We start from the raw sequence: 20,020 nt of genomic DNA, 5'->3' as shown, positions 1-20,020 counted from the left end.
ATGGGGAGCCCCCCAGCCTAACAATATCAGCCAGCAGCCGCCCAGAATTGCCGCATACATTATATGCGACAGTTCTGGGACTGTACCTGGCTCTTCCCGATTTGCCCTGGTGCGTTGGCAAATCGGGGTAATAAGGAGTTATTGGCAGCCCATAGCTGCCAATAAGTCCTAGATTAATCATGTCAGGCGTCTATGAGACACCTTCCATGATTAATCTGTAAATTACAGTAAATAAACACACGCCCGAAAAAATCCTTTATTGGAAATAAAAAACACACACACATTCCCTGGTTCACCACTTTAATCAGCCCCAAAAAGCCCTCCATGTCCGGCGTAATCCAGGATGCTCCAGCGTCGCATCCAGCGCTGCTGCATGAAGGTGACCGGAGCTGCAGCAGACATAGCCGCTCCGGTCACCTCCACGCAGCTAATGAAGACAGCCGCGCGATCAGCTGAGCTGTCACTGAGGTTACCTGGATCCAGTGGTGGATGCAGCGGTGGCCGCGGGTAACCTCAGTAACAGCTCAGCTGATCGCGCTACTCACAGCCGCTCCGGTCAGCTCCAGTCAGCAACTGAGGTGAGTAGCGCAATCAGCTGAGCTGTCACTGAGGTTACCCGCGGCCACCGCTGCATCCACCGCTGGATCCAGTGACAGCGGGTAACCTCAGTGACAGCTCAGCTGATCGCGCGGCTGTCTTCATTAGCTGCGTGAAGGTGACCGGAGCGGCTGTGTCTGCTGCAGCTCCGGTCACCTCCATGCAGCAGCGCTGGATGCGACGCTGGAGCATCCTGGATTACGCCGGACATGGAGGGCTTTTTGGGGCTGATTAAAGTGGTGAACCAGGGAATGTGTGTGTGTTTTTTATTTCCAATAAAGGATTTTTTCGGGCGTGTGTTTATTTACTGTAATTTACAGATTAATCATGGAAGGTGTCTCATAGACGTCTGACATGATTAATCTAGGACTTATTGGCAGCTATGGGCTGCCAATAACTCCTTATTACCCCGATTTGCCAACGCACCAGGGCAAATCGGGAAGAGCCGGGTACAGTCCCAGAACTGTCGCATATAATGTATGCGGCAATTCTGGGCGGCTGCTGGCTGATATTGTTAGGCTGGGGGGCTCCCCATAACGTGGAGCTCCCCATCCTGAAAATACCAGCCTTCAGCCGTATGGCTTTATCTGGCTGGTTTTAAAATTGGGGGGGACCGCACGCCGTTTTTTTTAATTATTTAATTATTTATTTCACTACACAGTATAGACACGCCCACCGGCTGCTGTGATTGGGTGCAGTGTTACACCTGTCACTCAGCGTGGGGGGCGTGTCTCACTGTAACCAATCATAGGCGCCGGTGGGCAGGGTAAGCAGGGAATACGAGATTGTTTAATGGGCGGCCGGCTTTTTCAAAACAGTAGAAGCCGCCGCAGCAGTGTGAATGCCGTGCAGCGCCGGGGATTGGGGATCGGTGAGTATATGAGAGAGGGCTGCTCAATTCACTTACTCAGGAGTTTAGTGGTCACCGGTGAGTCTTCACAGGTGACCGCTAATCAGGAAGCGACACAGACAGAGCCGCAGCATGACAATGAAGTCGGGTGAAGTTCACCCGAGTTCATTCTGTCAGTGCGGCTCTGTCTGTGTCTGCTGTCATCTGCCATTCACCGCTGCTACATGGCTGTCTGTGTCTGCTGTTAGCGGCCATGTAGCAGAGCTGAATGGCAGATGACATAGTAAAAACGCATCCCTACACATTACACACGCTTGTCAAGTCAATAAATAAAAAAAAAAAGGGTGCCCAATGCATACGTCACAGAACACCTGATCTAAAGGATCGCACACAAAATTGACCAATTTAACATAGGCTACTAACGCACGTGTGACAGCAAATGAACGACCTACGTGCAATCTCATTCAATCGCATATGCGACCTGGGCGTGTCACATCGCATACGAGATCGCATACCTAATTGTAAGGTGTAAAGCTGGCTTTAGTGTGAACTATCTGTCAACATTTGAATGAAATGAAAAGCTATGACAGGAGACCCAGGAGGACCACACTACTGACACAGATACATAAAAAAGCTACACTGCAGCTTGCCAAATGTACGTTAGTAAGCCAAAATTCTTTTGGGAAATCATCTTGTGGATAGATGAGACCAAAATAGAACTAAAGCACATCATTCTACTGTTTACTGAAAATGGAGTGAGTCCTAGAAAGAAAAGAGCACAGTACTTGCAGTCAAATATGGTGGAGGTTCAAAGATGTTTTGGGGTTATTTTGCTGCCTCTTGCACTGGGTACCTTGATTGTGTGCAAGGTATCATGAAATCTGAAGATTACCAATGGATTTTTGGTCACAATGTTGTGTCCAGTGTCAGAAAGCTGGGTTTGCATCCTAGGCCATGGGTCTTCAAGCAGGACAAGGACCCCAAAGATACTAGATGAAGCCCCCAGAAATAAATGGATGCAAGGCTCTGGAGAGTTCTGAAGTGGCAGCAATGAGTCCATATATAAATCCAATTGAATACCTGTGGATTGATCCTAACATTTCTATTGGGAAAAGGCACCTTGTGTTTGAGAGACCTAGAGCAATTTGTAAAAGAAAAGTCCAAAATTTCAGTTGAGAGATGTAAGAAGCTTGTTGATGGTTATAGGAAGTAGTTATTTATTCCAAAGGGTATGCAAACAAATATTAAGTTGAGGGTGTCAGCAATTTTGTCTAGCTTATTTTTGTTGCTTTTATTTGAAATTATGTCCAGTTTGCCTTTTTTTTTTTTTAGTTTTCTTGTTTTGTTCCAATACATACATAGGAGATAATCATGTGCATGATAAAATGTGTAATTGCAATATTTTTCTGGGAGAAATACTTCATTTTCTGGAACTATTACAAGGGTGCCAACACTTTGGACCATTACTGTACATACATAGACATACTACAAATATAGTTATCAAGCAATGATGAGCAAGCGAATAACATGAAAAGCAAAAAATGTTTACATGTAGTATAACATCAAAAGGATGACATGTTCAGACTAATCAAAAAAGTGATTGAGAAAATGCTGCTAAAGTATTAGTACCTGTAATAAACACACAGAGTAATACATGCTGATACACTGCTATGTATAGCCCAAGTGATCAGACAATCCCAGCTTCATTAAATACAATAAAAAGTAAAAAAAAAAGTGTTTAATAATATGAAAAAAATAATAAAAAAGACAAGTTCAAACCATTCCCATTTTGTCCAATTAAAAATAAAACAATGGGAAAAAAACATATATTGGTATTGCTGCATCTGTAAAAGTTTGATCTATGAAAATATAAATAAATAAATAGAATAACAAGACAAAAAAATCGAAAAGTCAGATTAAATTTTTTTGGATTGACGCAACTTTGCAATGCAGTACAATAAGAGGTGATTAAAATTTCATGTCTAATCCAAAATGATATCAATAAAAACATCAGCTCAGGGTGCAAAAAAAAGGTCTCGTGCATCTCCATATCACAAAATTTGCAAGCGTTACATGTCTCAAACATTGGCGACACTAGCAAAACAAAAAAAACATTTTTTACACCATTTAAATAAAAAAAATGCATTTTTGGTATCTGAGTAATTGTACTGATATGCAGAATCATACAGCCAGGCCAGTTTTACTGTATAGTGAACATGGTAAATAAAAAACAATAAAAAAAAAACAATTGTCAAATTGCACTTTTTTGCAATTTCAATTTATTCTTTTGCTTTCCAGTGCATCACATGATAATAATAATGATTTGAATCAAAGATATAACTCGTCCCTCAAAAAAAAAGCTATCACACGGCTGTGTGTACAGAAAAAACAGTTATGGCTCTTGGAATAAGGGGAGGAAATAGCAAAAATGAAAAAAAAAAAAAAGAAAATCGCCCAGTTGTGAAGGGATTAAACTAGGCTGCAAAACTACAGATTAAAGGCCATGTCACACTAAGCAACATCGCTAGCAACATCGCTGTTAACGAACAACTTTTGTGACGTAGCAGCGATGTTGCTAGTGATGTCGCTGTGTGTGACATCCAGCAACAACCCGGCCCCTGCTGTTAGGTCGTTGGTTGTTGCTGAATGTCCTGGGCCATTTTTTAGTTGTTGCTCTCCCGCTGCGAAGCACACATCGCTGTGTGTGACAGCAAGAGAGCAACAACTGAATGTGCAGGCAGCAGGAGCAGACTTCTGCGGAGGCTGGTAACCACGGTAAACATCGGGTAACCAAGAAGCCCTTACCTTGGTTACCCGATATTTACCTTCGTTACCAGCGTCCCCGCGCTCACGCTGTCAGTGCCAGCTCCTGTTCTCTGCACACGTAGCCACATTACACATCGGGTTAATTACCCGATGTGTAGTCTGGCTGTGTGCAGGGAGCAGGGAGCCAGCACTGACAGCGTGAGAGCGGGGACGCTGGTAACGAAGGTAAATATCAGGTAACCAAGGTAAGGGCTTCTTGGTTACCCGATGTTTACCGTGGTTACCAGCCTCCGGAGAAGCCGGCTCCTACTGCCTGCACACATAGCAGAGTACACATCGGGTAATTAACTTGATGTGTACTGTGGCTAGGTGTGCAAGGAGCCAGCGCTAAGCGGTGTGCGCTGGTAACCAAGGTAAATATCGGGTTTGTTACCCGATATTTACCTTAGTTACCAAGCGCAGCATCGCTTCCACGCGGCGCTGCTGGCTGGGGGCTGGTCACTGGTTGCTGGTGAGCTCACCAGCAACTTGTGTAGCGATGCTCCAGCGATCCCTGCCAGGTCAGGTTGCTGGTGGGATCGCTGGAGTGTCGCTAGTGTGACATCTCACCAGCAACCTCCTAGCAACTTACCAGCGATCCCTATCAGGTTGGATCGTTGTTGGGATCGCTGGTAAGTTGTTTAGTGTGACTGGGCCTTTAGATGCAGCTACTTGTTCCTAGCAGAATTCAGTCCTCCTAATGCAAATGTAATTTGCATTGTTTCATCAGGAAAGACAAACAAACTGAAGAAGAATGTTCATTGTAAAGGTCCAGTCACACTAAGCAACTTACCAGCGATCCCAACAACGATAGGGATCGCTGGTAAGTTGCTAGGAGGTTGCTGGTGAGATGTCACACTAAGCGACGCTCCAGCGATCCCACCAGCAACCTGACCTGGCAGGGATCGCTGGAGCGTGGCTACACGAGTTGCTGGTGAGCTCACCAGCAACCAGTGACCAGCCCCCAGCGCAGCGTGGAAGATGCTACGCTTGGTAACTAAGGTAAATATCGGGTAACCAACCCGATATTTACCTTGGTTACCAGCGCACGCAGCTACACGTGCAGAGAGCAGGGAGCAGCGCACACTGAGCGCTGGCTCCCTGCTCTCCTAGTACAGCACACATCGGGTTAATTACCCGATGTGTGCTGCAGCTACATGTGCACAGAGCAGGGAGCAGCGCACAATGCTTAGCGCTGGCTCCCTGCTCTCCTACTTACAGCACACATCGGGTTAATTACCCGATGTGTACTGCAGCCACACGTGCACAGAGCAGGGAGCAGCGCACAATGCTTAGTGCTGGCTCCTTGCTCTCCTAGCTACTGTACACATCGGGTTAATTACCTGATGTGTGCTGCAGCTAAATGTGCACAGAGCAGGAGCCGGCACTGACAGTGAGAGCGGCTGAGGCTGGTATCAAAGGTAAATATCGGGTAACCAAGGACAGGGCTCCTTGGTTACCCGATGTTTACATTGGTTACCAGCCTCTGCAGAAGCCGGCTCCTGCTGCCTGCACATTTAGTTGTTGCTGTCTCACTGTCACACACAGCGATCTGTGCTTCACAGCAGGACAGCAACAACTAAAAAATGGCCCAGGACATTCAGCAACAACCAACGACCTCACAGCAGGGGCCAGGTTGTTGCTGGATGTCACACACAGCAACATCGCTAGCAACGTCACAAAAGTTGTTCGTTAGCAGCGATGTTGCTAGCGATGTTGCTTAGTGTGACGGGGCCTTAAGAGTGTGATGCATTTATATGACAATACTCACCCGTAGATCACTGTACATCTTCTGGAAAGTGGGGTCTAGGAGATTTCAGACATTTCTGCGAATAACCCTATCTTGCCATTCTTCACTATTCAATTTTTTCTCAAGCTGTAGAAACATTCTTGAGGATCCTCATCAAAGACAACCTTTTTAAAATGAGATGTCAGATCTAGGGAAGGTTCTGGTGGCTTGGCATTCCCCTTGCTGCAAAGGGAGATATAGTATTGTGTGTGGTTATTGATATGAACAACCATCTATATGATATGTAGACTGCTTGGTTTGCTATTATTCATGGTAGGAGATGATTCTAGGAGCATGAACCCCAATCTATGATATCCATTTATCCTAATAGGGCATAACAATACGAGCTGTTTTTATGTTTTTAATATTCCATAACATCTTGTATGCCTATCAACTTTCTATGAACTTAAATGAAAGTTGCCATTTTGAACACAAGGAATTAAATGACAAAATCAGCTCAAATGTATTAGTATCACATCAATGTCTGTTGTACTCAACTAAGCATTGCTCTGCAGTGAGATCAGAGCAGGTTGTCATTACACCCCAGAGGAGTTGCCCAGAACAGACTGCTCCTGTGTGAGTGATCTCACTGGAGTGAGTACAAGTTGCTTGGGCACAACAGACATAAGTGTTAATATAACTCACACTGAGAATCTGCTAGAAGTGATTGGGGGGGCGTGTTTTTTATCCAGTGTGTTGCTTGCTTATAATTGGTCAACATTATACAGGGAGAAGTACAATGATCTAACATCCACTTGGACACAACAAAAGTTAACTCACTAGTTGCCAAATACTTTGATTGCTAATAATTTCCTAACAGAGAGGTGAAAGAAAAAAAAGTTTTATTCCTCCCTGCAGCCACTACTACATTGTCCAATTCAACATAAAAAATTCGGTAAAAGTTGCTCTGTAAGGCAAGCATTAAAGTCCAGCCAGCTGAAACCAGTAGAATAAGTAGAAAACACTAAATCACCTATGTTATATTGTTTAAACTGTTCATTATGTCTTCTGCAGCTCTACCTCTTTCCAATATTTATGAAACCCTGGGAATCGTTGGAGCAGCTACAACGCAGTTATACTCAGACAGAGCCAACTTGAGACCTGAAATTGAGGGTCCTGGAAGTTTTACCATTTTTGCACCAAGTAATGAAGCCTGGGCAGCTTTGCCTGCTGTAAGTATAAAAGTCTGTGTCTAAGGTCTCAAACACACATCCGTGAAACACATGTGTGTTTGGTCCATGTCCGTATATAGCAGAGACACGGACAAACGTGCACCAATGTTATGCTATGTTTGAGGTCACACATGCGTTATTCCATACGGTCCATGTGTCCGTGTCCGTGATACGTATGTGTATCCGTTTTGCATGGAAGCATGTCTGTTTTCTGCACGGAACACGCACACACAGACCCAATGGAAGTCTATGGGTCCGTGAGCACACGTACGTGACACAGATGCATCTCCGTATGCTCCGTGTACGTTTTGTGATATTTTTCTAGCGATGTCGGTCATTCTTTCTTATTCTGTGTATGTCGGTCAATCTCCCTCCAGTCCGTCGATAGGTCTCTCTGTCTTGTCTGTCCCTCTCTGTCTGTCGGTCAGTCTCCCCCCTTTCTCATACTCACCATTCCCCGATCAGCGGCGCGGCGCTACACAGCTGTTCAAAAAACTCCGGCGGCTTTAACTATTTTGAAAAAGCCGGCCGCTCATTAATCAATCTTGTATTCCCTGCTTTCCCCACCCACCGACGCCTATGATTGGTTGCAGTGAGACACGCCCCCACACTGAGTGACAGCGGTCTCACTGCAACCAATCACAGCCGCCATTGGGCGTGTCAATATCGAGCAGTAAAATAAATAAATAATTTTAAAAAAAACCGTGCGGTTCCCCTCATTTTGATACCAGCCAGGCTAAAGTAAAGGCTAGTATTCTCAGGATGGGGAGCCCCACATTATGGAGAGCCCCCCAGCCTAACAATATCAGCTAGCAGCCGCCCAGAATAGCCGCAACCATTAGATGCGACAGTTCTGGGACTCTACCCGGCTCTTCCCATTTTGTCCTGGTGCGTTGACAATCGGGGTAATAAGGCGTTAATAGCAGCAGTCCATAGCTGCCACTAAGTCCAAGATTAATCATGTCAGGCGTCTCCCCGAGATACCTTCCATGATTAATCTGTAAGTTACAGTAAATAAACACATACACCCGAAGAAATCCTTTATTTGGAATAATAAACACTAACAAATACCCTCGTTCACCATTTTATTAAGCCCGAAAAAGCCATCCATGTCCAGCGTAATCCACGGAGGTCCCGCGTCGCTTCCAGCTCTGCAACATGAAGGTGACAAGAGCTGCAGAAGAACACTGCCGCTCCTGTCAGCTCCACACAGCAACTGAGGTGAGAAGCGTGATCAGCGATGATGTCACTCAGGTTACTCGTGGCCACCGCTAGATCCTTCAACTGTGATTGCAAGTCGCCCGAGTGACAGCAATGAAGTCACAGGTGAGTTGCGGTCACGGGTGGAGGATCCAGCTAGCCGCGGGTAACCTGAGTTACAGCAGCGCTAATCGCGCATTTCAGTGACTCAGGGGATTAGCGGTCACCAGTGAGTCCTTCATGGGTGACCGCTAATCAGTATGCGACACAGACAGAGCCGCAGTATGACAATGAAGTCGGGTGAAGTTCACCCGAGTTCATTCTCATCGCGCGTCGCTGTCTGCTGTCAACGGGTATGTATCAATGACATTGTGCATCACACACGGAAAATTTCACATGAGCAACACACGGACATGTCACTTACGTATCTCACGCACACACGGACATTCAACACGCACACACGGCTAGCATACGCAATTCACACGGATGCCACCTGTACCATAAAAACAGAGTTAAAAACGGAAAACGAACCTGAAAAACGTAACGTAACACACGTGCGTGTCTTTCATGGATGTGTGTCAGAGGCCTAAGAAGGATGAAACATGATTATTGTAAAGTAAAAGGGAGCAGAAAAATGTCACAAAAGAAAACATCTGTAGATTTTATAGCTATATCTGACATATTATTATTTACCTTGTCTTACAGGAAATATTAGATGCCTTAGTGAGCAACGTTAACATTGAGCTTCTTAATGCATTACGATATCACATGGTGGACAGACGGCTTTTGACAGATGAAATGAAGCATGGAGCCACTGTGCCATCAATGTACCAGAACTTGGATATACATATACACCACTATCCAAATGGAGTAAGTGTCCTCATGGCAAAAATATTAAACTAAGTTTAGACCTCATTATCAAGACTGTCGTAACATGAGACTTATCTTGTTGGCTGCAGCTAACATTTAGAATACAAATTTCCCTCAATATACAATGTTCACAAAACTGTAAAATTAAATCCTAACAATTAATTTCATGACTTTAATTTTTTTTCTACTGTATATTGCAAGAGAAAAGTATCTTCTAAAATCAGCCTTTTTCTCCTTTTCACAAATTGTGTTTGGCTGCAGCAAAAGCTTAAGGCATGTGCGGTGCAAGCTGCATTTTTTGATGATTTTTTTGGTGCAGCTTTGGTACAGTTTGTGGCCCAAATCTGCATGTCTATTCTTGTGCCAGCAAAGTTGATGAGAATTCTGAAGTGCTGTGAACACGTTGCTTCTTTATTCTTTTTGTTGGTTCATTTTTTTCCTGCATTTTTCAGCCCTTCCAGCCAAAAATGACTCTAAAAAATTGCATTGCACCAAAACCACATGTGCTTTTTGGTGCTTTTTTTCTGCCAGAATGTGCAGTTTTGGTGCTGCCTGCAAGTTCTGCAGAAGATAAGACATTCTTAAGACATAAAGCCTTGCCCACTTAGCTGAACTCTGACAGTTTTAGCAATTTCCTTACATATTGTTGTGATTAGCATATTTATAGCTTGCTATCCAGTCAATCTTTTTGCAAATAGTGAGATTTTCATATCTGTCCATAATGCAATTAGGATTCTCTAGGCTTACAGTAGAGCAAAAGTCTTAAAGAAGTGTGAACAAAAATGCTTCAAAATAATAATGTTTTGAAAAATAGAAGTGTTAATGGTTTGCCTTTTATTAATTGATAAAAACAATGTATATGAACAAAAGTGAAGTCTCAATCAAATCAATTTTGTTATGATAACCCTTTGCCTTCAAAACAGCATCCAAACATCAGGGAGGTTTTTCCACACACCTTGAAAAACTAACGACAGATCTTCTGTGGATGTAGGCTTGTGCAAATCCTTCTGTCTCTTCATGTAATCCCAGCCGGAGTATATGATGATCAGGGCTCAATGGAGGCCATATCATCACTATCAGGACACCTCGTTCTTTTTTATGCTAAAGATAGTTCTTAATGACATTGTTTGTATATTTGGGGGTGTTGTCCTGCTCTAGAATTAATTTTGAGTCAATGAATTGCATGTTGGATACCTGCTCTCATTTGTCAGCATGGAGGACACCATTAATTCTAACCAAATACCCAACTCCATTTGCTAAAAGGCAGTCAAAGCTTGCAAATAACCTCCCCCACATTTCATTGTTGCCTGTAGACACTCATTATTGTACTGATCACCAACCTGTAGGCGAACAAACTGCTTTATGCTAAATATTTCAAATTTTGACTCATCAGTCCAGAGCACCTCCAATCCAGTTCCTATGTTTTTTTTTACCTAGTTAAGTCACTATTAGTGATGATCGAGCATGGTCACCACTGCTCATTACTAGATTGAGCTTCAGGGTTCTCAGACACATCTTGAGTACCGAACCGAGTATAATGGAAGTTCAACTGGAATCTCAAGCATATTTAAACTCCGATGATTGATGCTCACTTGACCAATAAGCAATGGCAAGCACGCTCACTCATCTCTATGCATTTTGACTCACAGAATAGTCTTTTCCAAGGACATCTGTTTGACATACAAAGATAATATGTTACATAAATGAAGAACAAAATTTGAAATAGGGAAGAGAAAAAATTAAAATCAAGTGTGAACATTCAAATTTTTGCCTTGCACATGTCTATCAGAAGAGTGCTGATGACTTATCTTCAATCATGGAATAATATAAGTACAACATCATCTACTTCTATGAATATGTAAAGATCCGTTTAGTATGATGCTTATCACATTTTATCATTGATGTGCTATTATTAAACTTAAGAATATTTTTAAATTCTATAATCTGAATGCATAAAATGTTGCGTGACTCTTCAAACAAATTCAATATGTTCACATTTTATTCCATATAGATCAAGAGCATATTTCTAAAAGGCATCTACTGAACAGGAGATGTCTGGATCTTAAACTTGTAGAATAAAAGATCTGGAGAAATATTAGAAAGTATCGTTCACTGGGCCCTTGGAACAGACTTTCAGCAGATGTGAGGATTCTGCTTTAAACCCAAATCTTCAGATTCTAATAATCTAAAGTATAAACGACAATACTTGTCTGCGTGAAAATTGGCACGTAGAGAGATATCAGTGAGGTGAACTTCTGGGATATTTCCAGGGAACTGCTCAGAGCAGTTTAATAACGCAAGATGATATTTTCCAGGTTTTTTTAATAACACTGGCCAAGAAAACTAAAGAATGACTCAAAAGTTGGAACTTACCAATACATTTTAACTATGTACAGTGTGAGAAAATGGGTAGCCCTAGTTATAACTTCATCATCAGATATTAGCAGATTGTAGTAGCAGTAGAACGAGGTCAGGTTCTGGATGATCCAAGAAAAACCAAAGACAATAATAATATGGACATATGCCCTGCTTTAACTAAATAAAAGCATAGTACATATAAACATAGGGTACTTAAGGCCCCGTCACACACAGAGATAAATCTTTGGCAGATCTGTGGTTGCAGTGAAATCATGGACATATTGTTCCATTTGTACACAGCCACAAACCTGGCACTGATTGTCCACTATTTCACTGCAACCACAGACCTGCCACAGACATTATTTTTGATCAAAAAAAGCATAAAGCCATCCCATTGCGACAAGTTGTACCCAGTCGGAACAGTACATACACTCGCTAATATTAAAACCTAACCATAGGTCAAAATAGGCCTCAATGTGAATAAGGGCTGAGAGTGACTGGGTCACTTTTTTGTTTTTCTGGATGATCCAAGTAGTTAATTAATCTCCTAAATGTACAAGTAACATTCTAGTTAAAAAATGTTATTGCTCAATTAGTTCTTCATTTAAGATATCTCTGATTCCATCTACTTCAGTAAGGGTGAGCTCCCATCATCAGAATAATAATATTAATAGTACAGCCAGATCAGGTTCTGAATGATCCAAGTAGGTAATTCATCTTCTAAAGGTACAATCAACATACTAATTAAAAATTGTCATTGCTCAGTTAGTTCTTCTAAGATATTTCTGATTCCATCTATTGCAGTTAAGGCCCCGTCACACACAGAGATAAATCTTTGGCAGATCTGTGATTGCAGTGAAATCGTGGACATATTGTTCCATTTGTACAGAGCCACAAACCTGGCACTGATTGTCCACGATTTCACTGCAACCACAGATCTGCCGCAGATGTATCTCTGTGTATGACAGGGCCTTAAGGATGTGTTCACACCACTGTTTTCATACCTTTTGAAAACTACAGTTTTTTGGGGGGTTTTTGCCAAATGTTCAATCAAATAGTATAACGCATTATACAAATTTATGTAGACTCATGCATGAAATGCTACTCTATAGAAGTATAAATTTTTTAAACATAGCTGATTACATCTTGCTTCCTGTCTCAACTAGGCATATAAGGCCAAAAATTATGCACAATAGAGCATATTGTGACTCCAACTGCATGGTTATAGTCAATAGCCTGGCCCTGATGGCACATATTCCCGAATCCTGTCTTGCGGGGATTTACACCTAAACCACAACAAAGCCATTGAATGTAGAGCCACACGCTATGTAAACTCTGCCTTACAGATTTCTGCATTGACATTATGCTATATGGTGATATTATCAGCAAATAATTATTAATAATAATTATTTCTCCTATTTCTAATTGTGCAATTTTTGTTGTTGTATATAGATTGTCACAGTAAATTGTGCTCGGCTCATTAAGGCTGACCATCATGCTACAAATGGTGTAGTCCATGTCATTGATAAAGTAATCACAGCAGTCACAAATAACCTTGAACAAGTGGTTGAAACTGAAGAAAGCCTGGAAACATTGAGGGTATGTTCATCTTTATTCTGCATTGTCAGTTATATTATGCCCAATAACATTTGTGGCTTTTGTAACCTTCGAAAGGTACCCTACAATTACCCAAAATTAAAATTTTAAGCTGTGGTATTAGAAATGTATTTATTTGTAATGATACTAGCTGAAGGTTTTCAGTAGTCTAACCACATTAAAGTTATATTAATAAATCATCGTTTAGATAATAAATAGGTTGTGGGGGTCTACCGTGAGAACTGCTTGGAAATGTATGAAAATAAACCCACTAAGAAGTCTGGCTTTTACAATAATTGCACTGGACTTATTGTACAGTATGTTTCCTAATGTAGGTAGTAAAATATAAAACTAGGAAATACTATTGTTCCCACTTCTATATATTTACATAGCTGTACTTAATATAGCACTAACTGGCCATGTGCTACTGGCTCAAGGATAGAGGTGAGTGGATATACAGTACAGACCAAAAGTTTGGACACACCTCCTCATTCTAGGAGTTTTCTTTATTTTCATGACTCTAAAAATTGAAGATTCACCTTGAAGGCATCAAACTATGAATTAAAACATGTGGAATGAAATACTTAAAGTGTGAAACAACTGAAAATATGTCTTATATTCTAGGTCCTTCAAAGTAGCCACCTTTTGCTTGGATTACTGCTTTTCACACTCTTGGCATTCTCTTGATGAGCTTCAAGAGGTAGTCACCGGAAATGGTTTTCCAACAGTCTTGAAGGAGTTCCCAGAGATGCTTAGCACTTGTTGGCCCTTTTGTCTTCACTTTGCGGTCCAGCTCACCCCAAACCATTTCGATTGGGTTCAGGTCTGGTGACTGTGGAGACCAAGTCATCTGGCGTAGCACCCCATCACTCTCCTTCTTAGTCAGATAGCACTTACACAGCCTGGAGGTGTGTTTGGGGTCAATGTCCTGTTAAAAAATAAATGATGGTCAAACTAAATGCAAACCAGATGGAATAGCACGCCGCTGCAAGATGCTGTGGTAGCATGCTGGTTCTGTATGCCTTCAATTTTGAATAAATCCCCAACAGTGTCAGCAGCAAAGCACCCCCACACAATCACACCTCCTCCTCCATGCTTCACGGTGGGAACGAGGCATGTAGAGTCCATCCGTTCACCTTTTCTACAAAGACACGGTGGTTGGATCCAAAGATCTCAAATTTGGACTCATCAGACCAAAGCACAGATTTCCACTGGTCTAATGTCTATTCCTTGTATTCTTTAGCCCAAACAAGTCTCTTCTGCTTGTTGCCTGTCCTTAGCAGTGGTTTCCTAGCAGCTATTTTACCATGAAGGCCTGCTGCACAAACTCTCCTCTTAATAGTTGTTCTAGAGATGAGAAGGTGTGTCTAAACTTTTGGGCTGTACTGTATCTGAGGAGGATCGAGTTTGAGTAAAATTTCCTGACAAAAGTCGTTTCACGTAAATTGAAACTTTTTGAGATTCCATTCATAGTTCACAGAAAAAAATGGCTCTGCCCCATTTTCCACACTTCTTAAGCATTAGACAAGGCAAATGTTGTTTTTGTAATGAACCAGCAGGGGGAGCTGGAGCACCAGGAAAGTACAAGGCAGAAAATAACCACTAGATGTCACTAGTCTCCCTAGAGGAAGAAGCGGATAGTCATACGGGCTGGGGTCTGTGCCAGGAGAGGCACATCATACCAGGGATGAGGCAGAGACAGAGCCAAGAGAGAGCCGGGTCAGAAACCAAGACAGAACGTCATTGACTGGGGGAGCGCAGAAACCAAAGTCAATGACAAGCCGAGTTCGGGATCCAGGAGAGCAGGTAATAGCAGGGAGCACAGGGAGACGGGACAACAGAGGGGGTGAGGACAGGAGAGAGAGTGAAAACGGAAGCAGTCAGTAGTACGGGTGTCAGGGAGGATGGAGGCAGTCAGTAGAACTTGAGGCAAGGAGGACGGATGCAGTCAGGAGGACTGGCAGGATCAAACAACTTACAGGGACCAGTACACTGGAGAGAAGAATTATACCTGGCACTGCATGAATGGAAATGACCCAAAGATAAGGCGCTGTGATCCTAGAAACGAGGCACGGATGGGGGGGCTTGTCCCACCAGCCATGCTCCAAGGAACACTGACAATTGTGAGTCATGATATTTTTTTTTGTGTTACCATGCAGGCTACCCCATAAGGTCCTACATCTATGATATCTCTAAAGTGTAAGCTCTTATGATCAGTAGTGTCCTTTCTCTCACCTGTAAAGTGTAAGCTCTTATGATCAGTGGTGTCCTTTCTCTTGCCTGTAAAGTATAAGCTCTTATGCTCAGCAAGGTTCATTCTCTCCTCTTCTTGATGTTTACTTTCTGAGCAATTACAAGCTTCCTAGTATTGAGATTCACATGACTGTATTTGCTGCAAATCTAATTTTTCAGCTAATTCAAATTCCAAAAGATCCGCTCTCTCCACTCAAGGACTTTAAACTAAATCTGATATAAGTATATATAACTGTATCTAGAATAAAATAGTTTCTCTTCATGAACATCTGCAATGCAAAGAAAATTATATAAGACCCAAAGTAATTGGATTTTCCATATTTTTAGAAGCTATTGTGGCACAGAACTTGTATATCTTCTAATGGCATTCCTCGTATTTTGAAGAGTCTTAAGTGCTGCTAAAGAGCAAAACCCTGAGGTTTATTCACTGCCTAGCCAATCATAATCCCTGACAAAGGTGGATATTTTTTCCAAACCGCAATAGACGAACTCTGGCCAGAAGCTCACTCCTTAAGGCCCCGTTACACGCAACGACATAGCTAACAAGATATTGCTGGGGTCATGGAATTCGTGACACACATCCAACGTCGTTAGCTACGTCGTTGCGTGTGACACCTACAAGCGACCGTTAACGATCCGAAAAATGGCACAAATCGTTGATTGTTGACACATCGTTCCTTTCCCAAATATCGTTGCTCATTTTGGATGCAGGTTGTTCGTCATTCCTGAGGCAGCACACATCGCTACGTGTGACACCCCAGGAACGACAAACAACAGCGTTCCTGCGTCCTCCGGCAAAGAGGTGGGAGTGACGGTATTGCAGCTGCTCTCCGCCCCTCCGCTTCTATTGGTGGCTTGCTGTGTAACATCTCTGTGACGCCACACGAACCTCCCCCTTAAAAAAGAGTTTGTTCGCGATTTCATTAGGAAGGTATGTGCGTATGACACGTAAGAGCAATATTGTTCGCCACGGGCAGCGACGGGGGCTGGTGCGATCGCAGCATGTAAAGCGGCCTTTAGTTTGTGATGTCACAACCAGTGATTCCAATCAGTCCATAGTTCACTGACCGCCACCTGCCGGGGCATGATACACACTACCGTTATATGTTGCCAGTGTGTCTGTGTAACATCAAAGCACTAAACTACAAATTTAGCAATAAATTCATTTCATCACACTTCTAATACAACTATGCCATTATGAAAAAGATTCGGCAAAGCTTCCTTTGCATTGCAGATCATCTTGAATTTTAGGAATACGTCTGTTTCATTCTATATCCAGTTATATATAACGCATACTAGTTTTTGTTTATGTAGTAAAAATAGTATGCAGAATCTTAAAATATCTCAAAATTCTGCTCGAGCCTCACCCTAATGTTATCATGCACAATTATTATTATTATTATTATTATTATTAATTATCATAATAGCGCCATTTACTCCATGGTGCTTTACAAGTGATAAGGGTATACATAAAAACAAGTACATCAATCATGAACATTACAAAAACAGACTGGTACAGGAGGAGAGAGGACCCTGCCCAAGAGGGCTCCCAGTCTACAGTGAACAATAAACAGTGTTTGCGGAGTTGACCGTAGACTAGTACTCAAGGACATCATAAGTTCAATATCTTATTTATTTATCTAACATGACACATGACAAACGGGATAAAATCAAAAGCTCCACTGTGTTTCAAACGGGAAACCATTATTACTCATCATGTGTTGGTGCCTTTTGATTTTATCCTGTATGTCATCCAACATGTTGGATAAATAAGAAGATAATGATAATGTCCTTCAGAGCTGGTTTACAAACAGTTTTGAAAACATTTACCCTGGGAAGCCATCCCTGCTGTTCTTGCAACATGTACTAGGGTACTAAAGGTACCGTCACACATAACGAGATCGCTAGCGAGATCGCAGATGAGTCACCGTTTGGTGACGCAGTAGAGATCCCGTTAGCGATCTTGTTATGTGTGACACTTACCAGCGATCAGGCCCCTGCTGTGAGATCTCTAGTCGTTGCAGAATGGTCCAGGCCATTTTCTTCAAAGGCGATGTCCTGCTGGGCAGGACACATCTCTGTGTTTGACACTGTGTGACAGGGTCCCAGTGACTACTGAGATCGTTATACAGGTCGCTACTGCGACCTGTATTGTTTCTGCATCGCTGGTAAGATCTATCTGTGTGACATCTCACCTGCGACCTCCCAGCGACTTACCTGAAATCCCTATCAGATCGCATCGTTTTCGGGATCGCTGGTAAGTCGTTGTGTGTGACTGGGCCTTTAATGGCTGGTTTACAATCACTAATATAGGAGGGTAGAGCTGATATCTAGTTTCTTAATTAATAATATGTCATTTCTCTTGGAATTGAAGTGCTCATTTCTGGTCAATTGTCTTACATTTGTAGACGGCTGTGGCCGCTTCAGGTCTTGAAACCCTACTGCAGTCTGAAGATAAACAATATACTCTACTTGCTCCCACCAATGAAGCCTTTGAGAAAGTTCCAAAAGAAACTCTGACCAGGATCCTTGGTGACCCTGAAGCACTTAAAGGCAAGATAACCATGTAGTAACTTTCATGTTTGACATACAATAGGCTCTACGTGATTTTTTTTCAAATATGTTGTTCAATAAAAGTCTGCTTTGATATGGTTTTCTAGGGTTCTCGACATATCTAAAATTATAGTCTGCAAGATTTGGATATGTATATACTCTATTAAAAAAAAATAAATCAGCCAATAGCTGGAAAGCTATATGTGACAGTCTCTTATAGCCCACTTGGTAAGCCAAACCTAAATATGTACAGGTAACGCGATACTGACCACAACAGAGTTTGGCGAAAAGCAGGATCCTTTATTTTGAAGTTAAACAAGCCAATCCTTTTTTTATTACTTAAAGGTGTTTTACACTTTTCGAAAACCCATATGCAATGGCTGCAGCTTTACTTGCCCTTCCTGGGTCCAGATCTGTGTCTACATTCCTGATGTCTGTTATTTTTTTGTTATTTTTTGCAGCACTAACATCATGTTTTCAGAGCTGCAGCCGATCAGTCAGCTCTGCAGCTCTGAGTGGCTTGTACCATCGATTTGGGCAGAGTGGCTGAGCTAAATTTTCTATTGAGCTATTGATGGGATTATGCATATTATTGTCTTCTTAAAGGAGTATTTGCAAGCTCTAAAGTTATACCTTATCCAAAGAATAGGGAATTATTTCCAATCACTGGGGGGATGACCGCTGTGGCCCCCACCAATCTGAAGAGCCCTGGCTGAATGGAGCAGAGGTCGATCATGCACAGTGACACATCATTCATTCTTTACGGGGTAGCGAAGATTGTCAAATACAGCTTTTAAGTAGCAATTATCCTATTTAGGCTGGGGCCACACGGGGACTACTGCGATCCCCTTGCATGAGACTCGGCTCGTGCTGGCAGTACAGCAGAGCCGAGTCTCATGCTTGTGTCCTTGCAACTGAGGTCCGTTCGTGCGAGCAGACCTCAGCTGCAGGGGGCGGGCCGGCACTCAGGAGGGGAGGGAGGGATTTCTCTCCCTCTCGCCTGTGTAGCCGGCTATAGACATTCTCGCTCTGCACGCACGGTACACCGATGTACCGCGAGTGCAGTGCGATTTTTCTCTCGCCCCATTCACTTGAATGGGTGCGAGAGAAAGAGTCTCGGATTACAATCGCAGCATGCTGCGATTGTTTTCTCGGTCCGATTAGGGCTGAGAAAATAATCGCTCATGTGTGCTGTCACACAGGCTAGAATTGGTCCGAGTGGAATGCGATGTTTTATCGCACTCCACTCGCACCGATTTTCTCGCCGTGTGGCTTAGGCCTTACATATAGAAAAGAAGTATGTACAGTGAACCATGGCTGTGTGTGTGGGAGTTGGAATGTCAACACACTGTTGCTTAAAACCTCATAAGCTCCCAAGCTGGGGGCAGCTCTAAATACTTTTGTACCTAATTATCCCAATTACTGATGGTCTTAGCTCATCAGCAGCATCAATATAATCTTATAGCTGTGAATTACTTCATATTAAATTGGATTATTTAGGATACTTAGCTACTTTTCTATATATTTGTCTAGATCTTTTACATCACCACCTGTTACACTCTGCTCAGTGCTCCGAAGCTATTATTGCTGGATCTTCCATCGAAACCATTGAGGGAACTCCACTAGAAGTTGGCTGTCTTGGGGATGAGCTCACACTTAATGGAAAAGCAATCATTTCTAATAAGGATGTTTTGGCTACTAATGGAGTTGTTCACTTCATTGATGAATTGTTGATTCCAGATTCAGGTATAGTCAATACTAAAGTAAAACTATATTATGTATTCACAATTAAGATTTAAAATGTAGGCTGACAATTTTTTCATCCCTGCAAATATATCTGTATAATTTCACTGAATGATTACTCTTGTCTACCACTGTACACTACTACTCTGCTTTTAATTTCCTCTAACCTCTGACCAGGACTATTTATTTGGGCCTTAATAATTATCTAAGTTTTATTATTTTTTTGTTTTGCTG

The 20,020-nt window shown here is 42.4% G+C and overlaps 1 protein-coding gene across 2 annotated transcripts in view; it reads left to right on the top strand.

Annotated features, from left to right (window-relative positions):
* The window catches only part of TGFBI (transforming growth factor beta induced), a 167,031-nt gene that overhangs the window by 72,983 nt on the left and 74,028 nt on the right, over positions 1–20,020 (top strand). For both annotated transcript variants that reach the window (XM_075344546.1, XM_075344545.1), the window contains exons 4-8: positions 7,056–7,213; positions 9,119–9,283; positions 13,094–13,240; positions 17,899–18,043; positions 19,577–19,789. In XM_075344546.1, coding sequence (XP_075200661.1) covers positions 7,056–7,213; positions 9,119–9,283; positions 13,094–13,240; positions 17,899–18,043; positions 19,577–19,789 — 828 coding nt within the window. The remainder of the gene's footprint in view (positions 1–7,055; positions 7,214–9,118; positions 9,284–13,093; positions 13,241–17,898; positions 18,044–19,576; positions 19,790–20,020) is intronic.

The sequence above is a fragment of the Anomaloglossus baeobatrachus genome, chromosome 4, assembly GCF_048569485.1.
Source record: "Anomaloglossus baeobatrachus isolate aAnoBae1 chromosome 4, aAnoBae1.hap1, whole genome shotgun sequence".
Classification (NCBI taxonomy): domain Eukaryota; kingdom Metazoa; phylum Chordata; class Amphibia; order Anura; family Aromobatidae; genus Anomaloglossus; species Anomaloglossus baeobatrachus.
The sequence above is the reverse complement of the archived record's forward strand: the minus strand, read 5'-3'. Positions and strand labels throughout refer to the sequence as shown.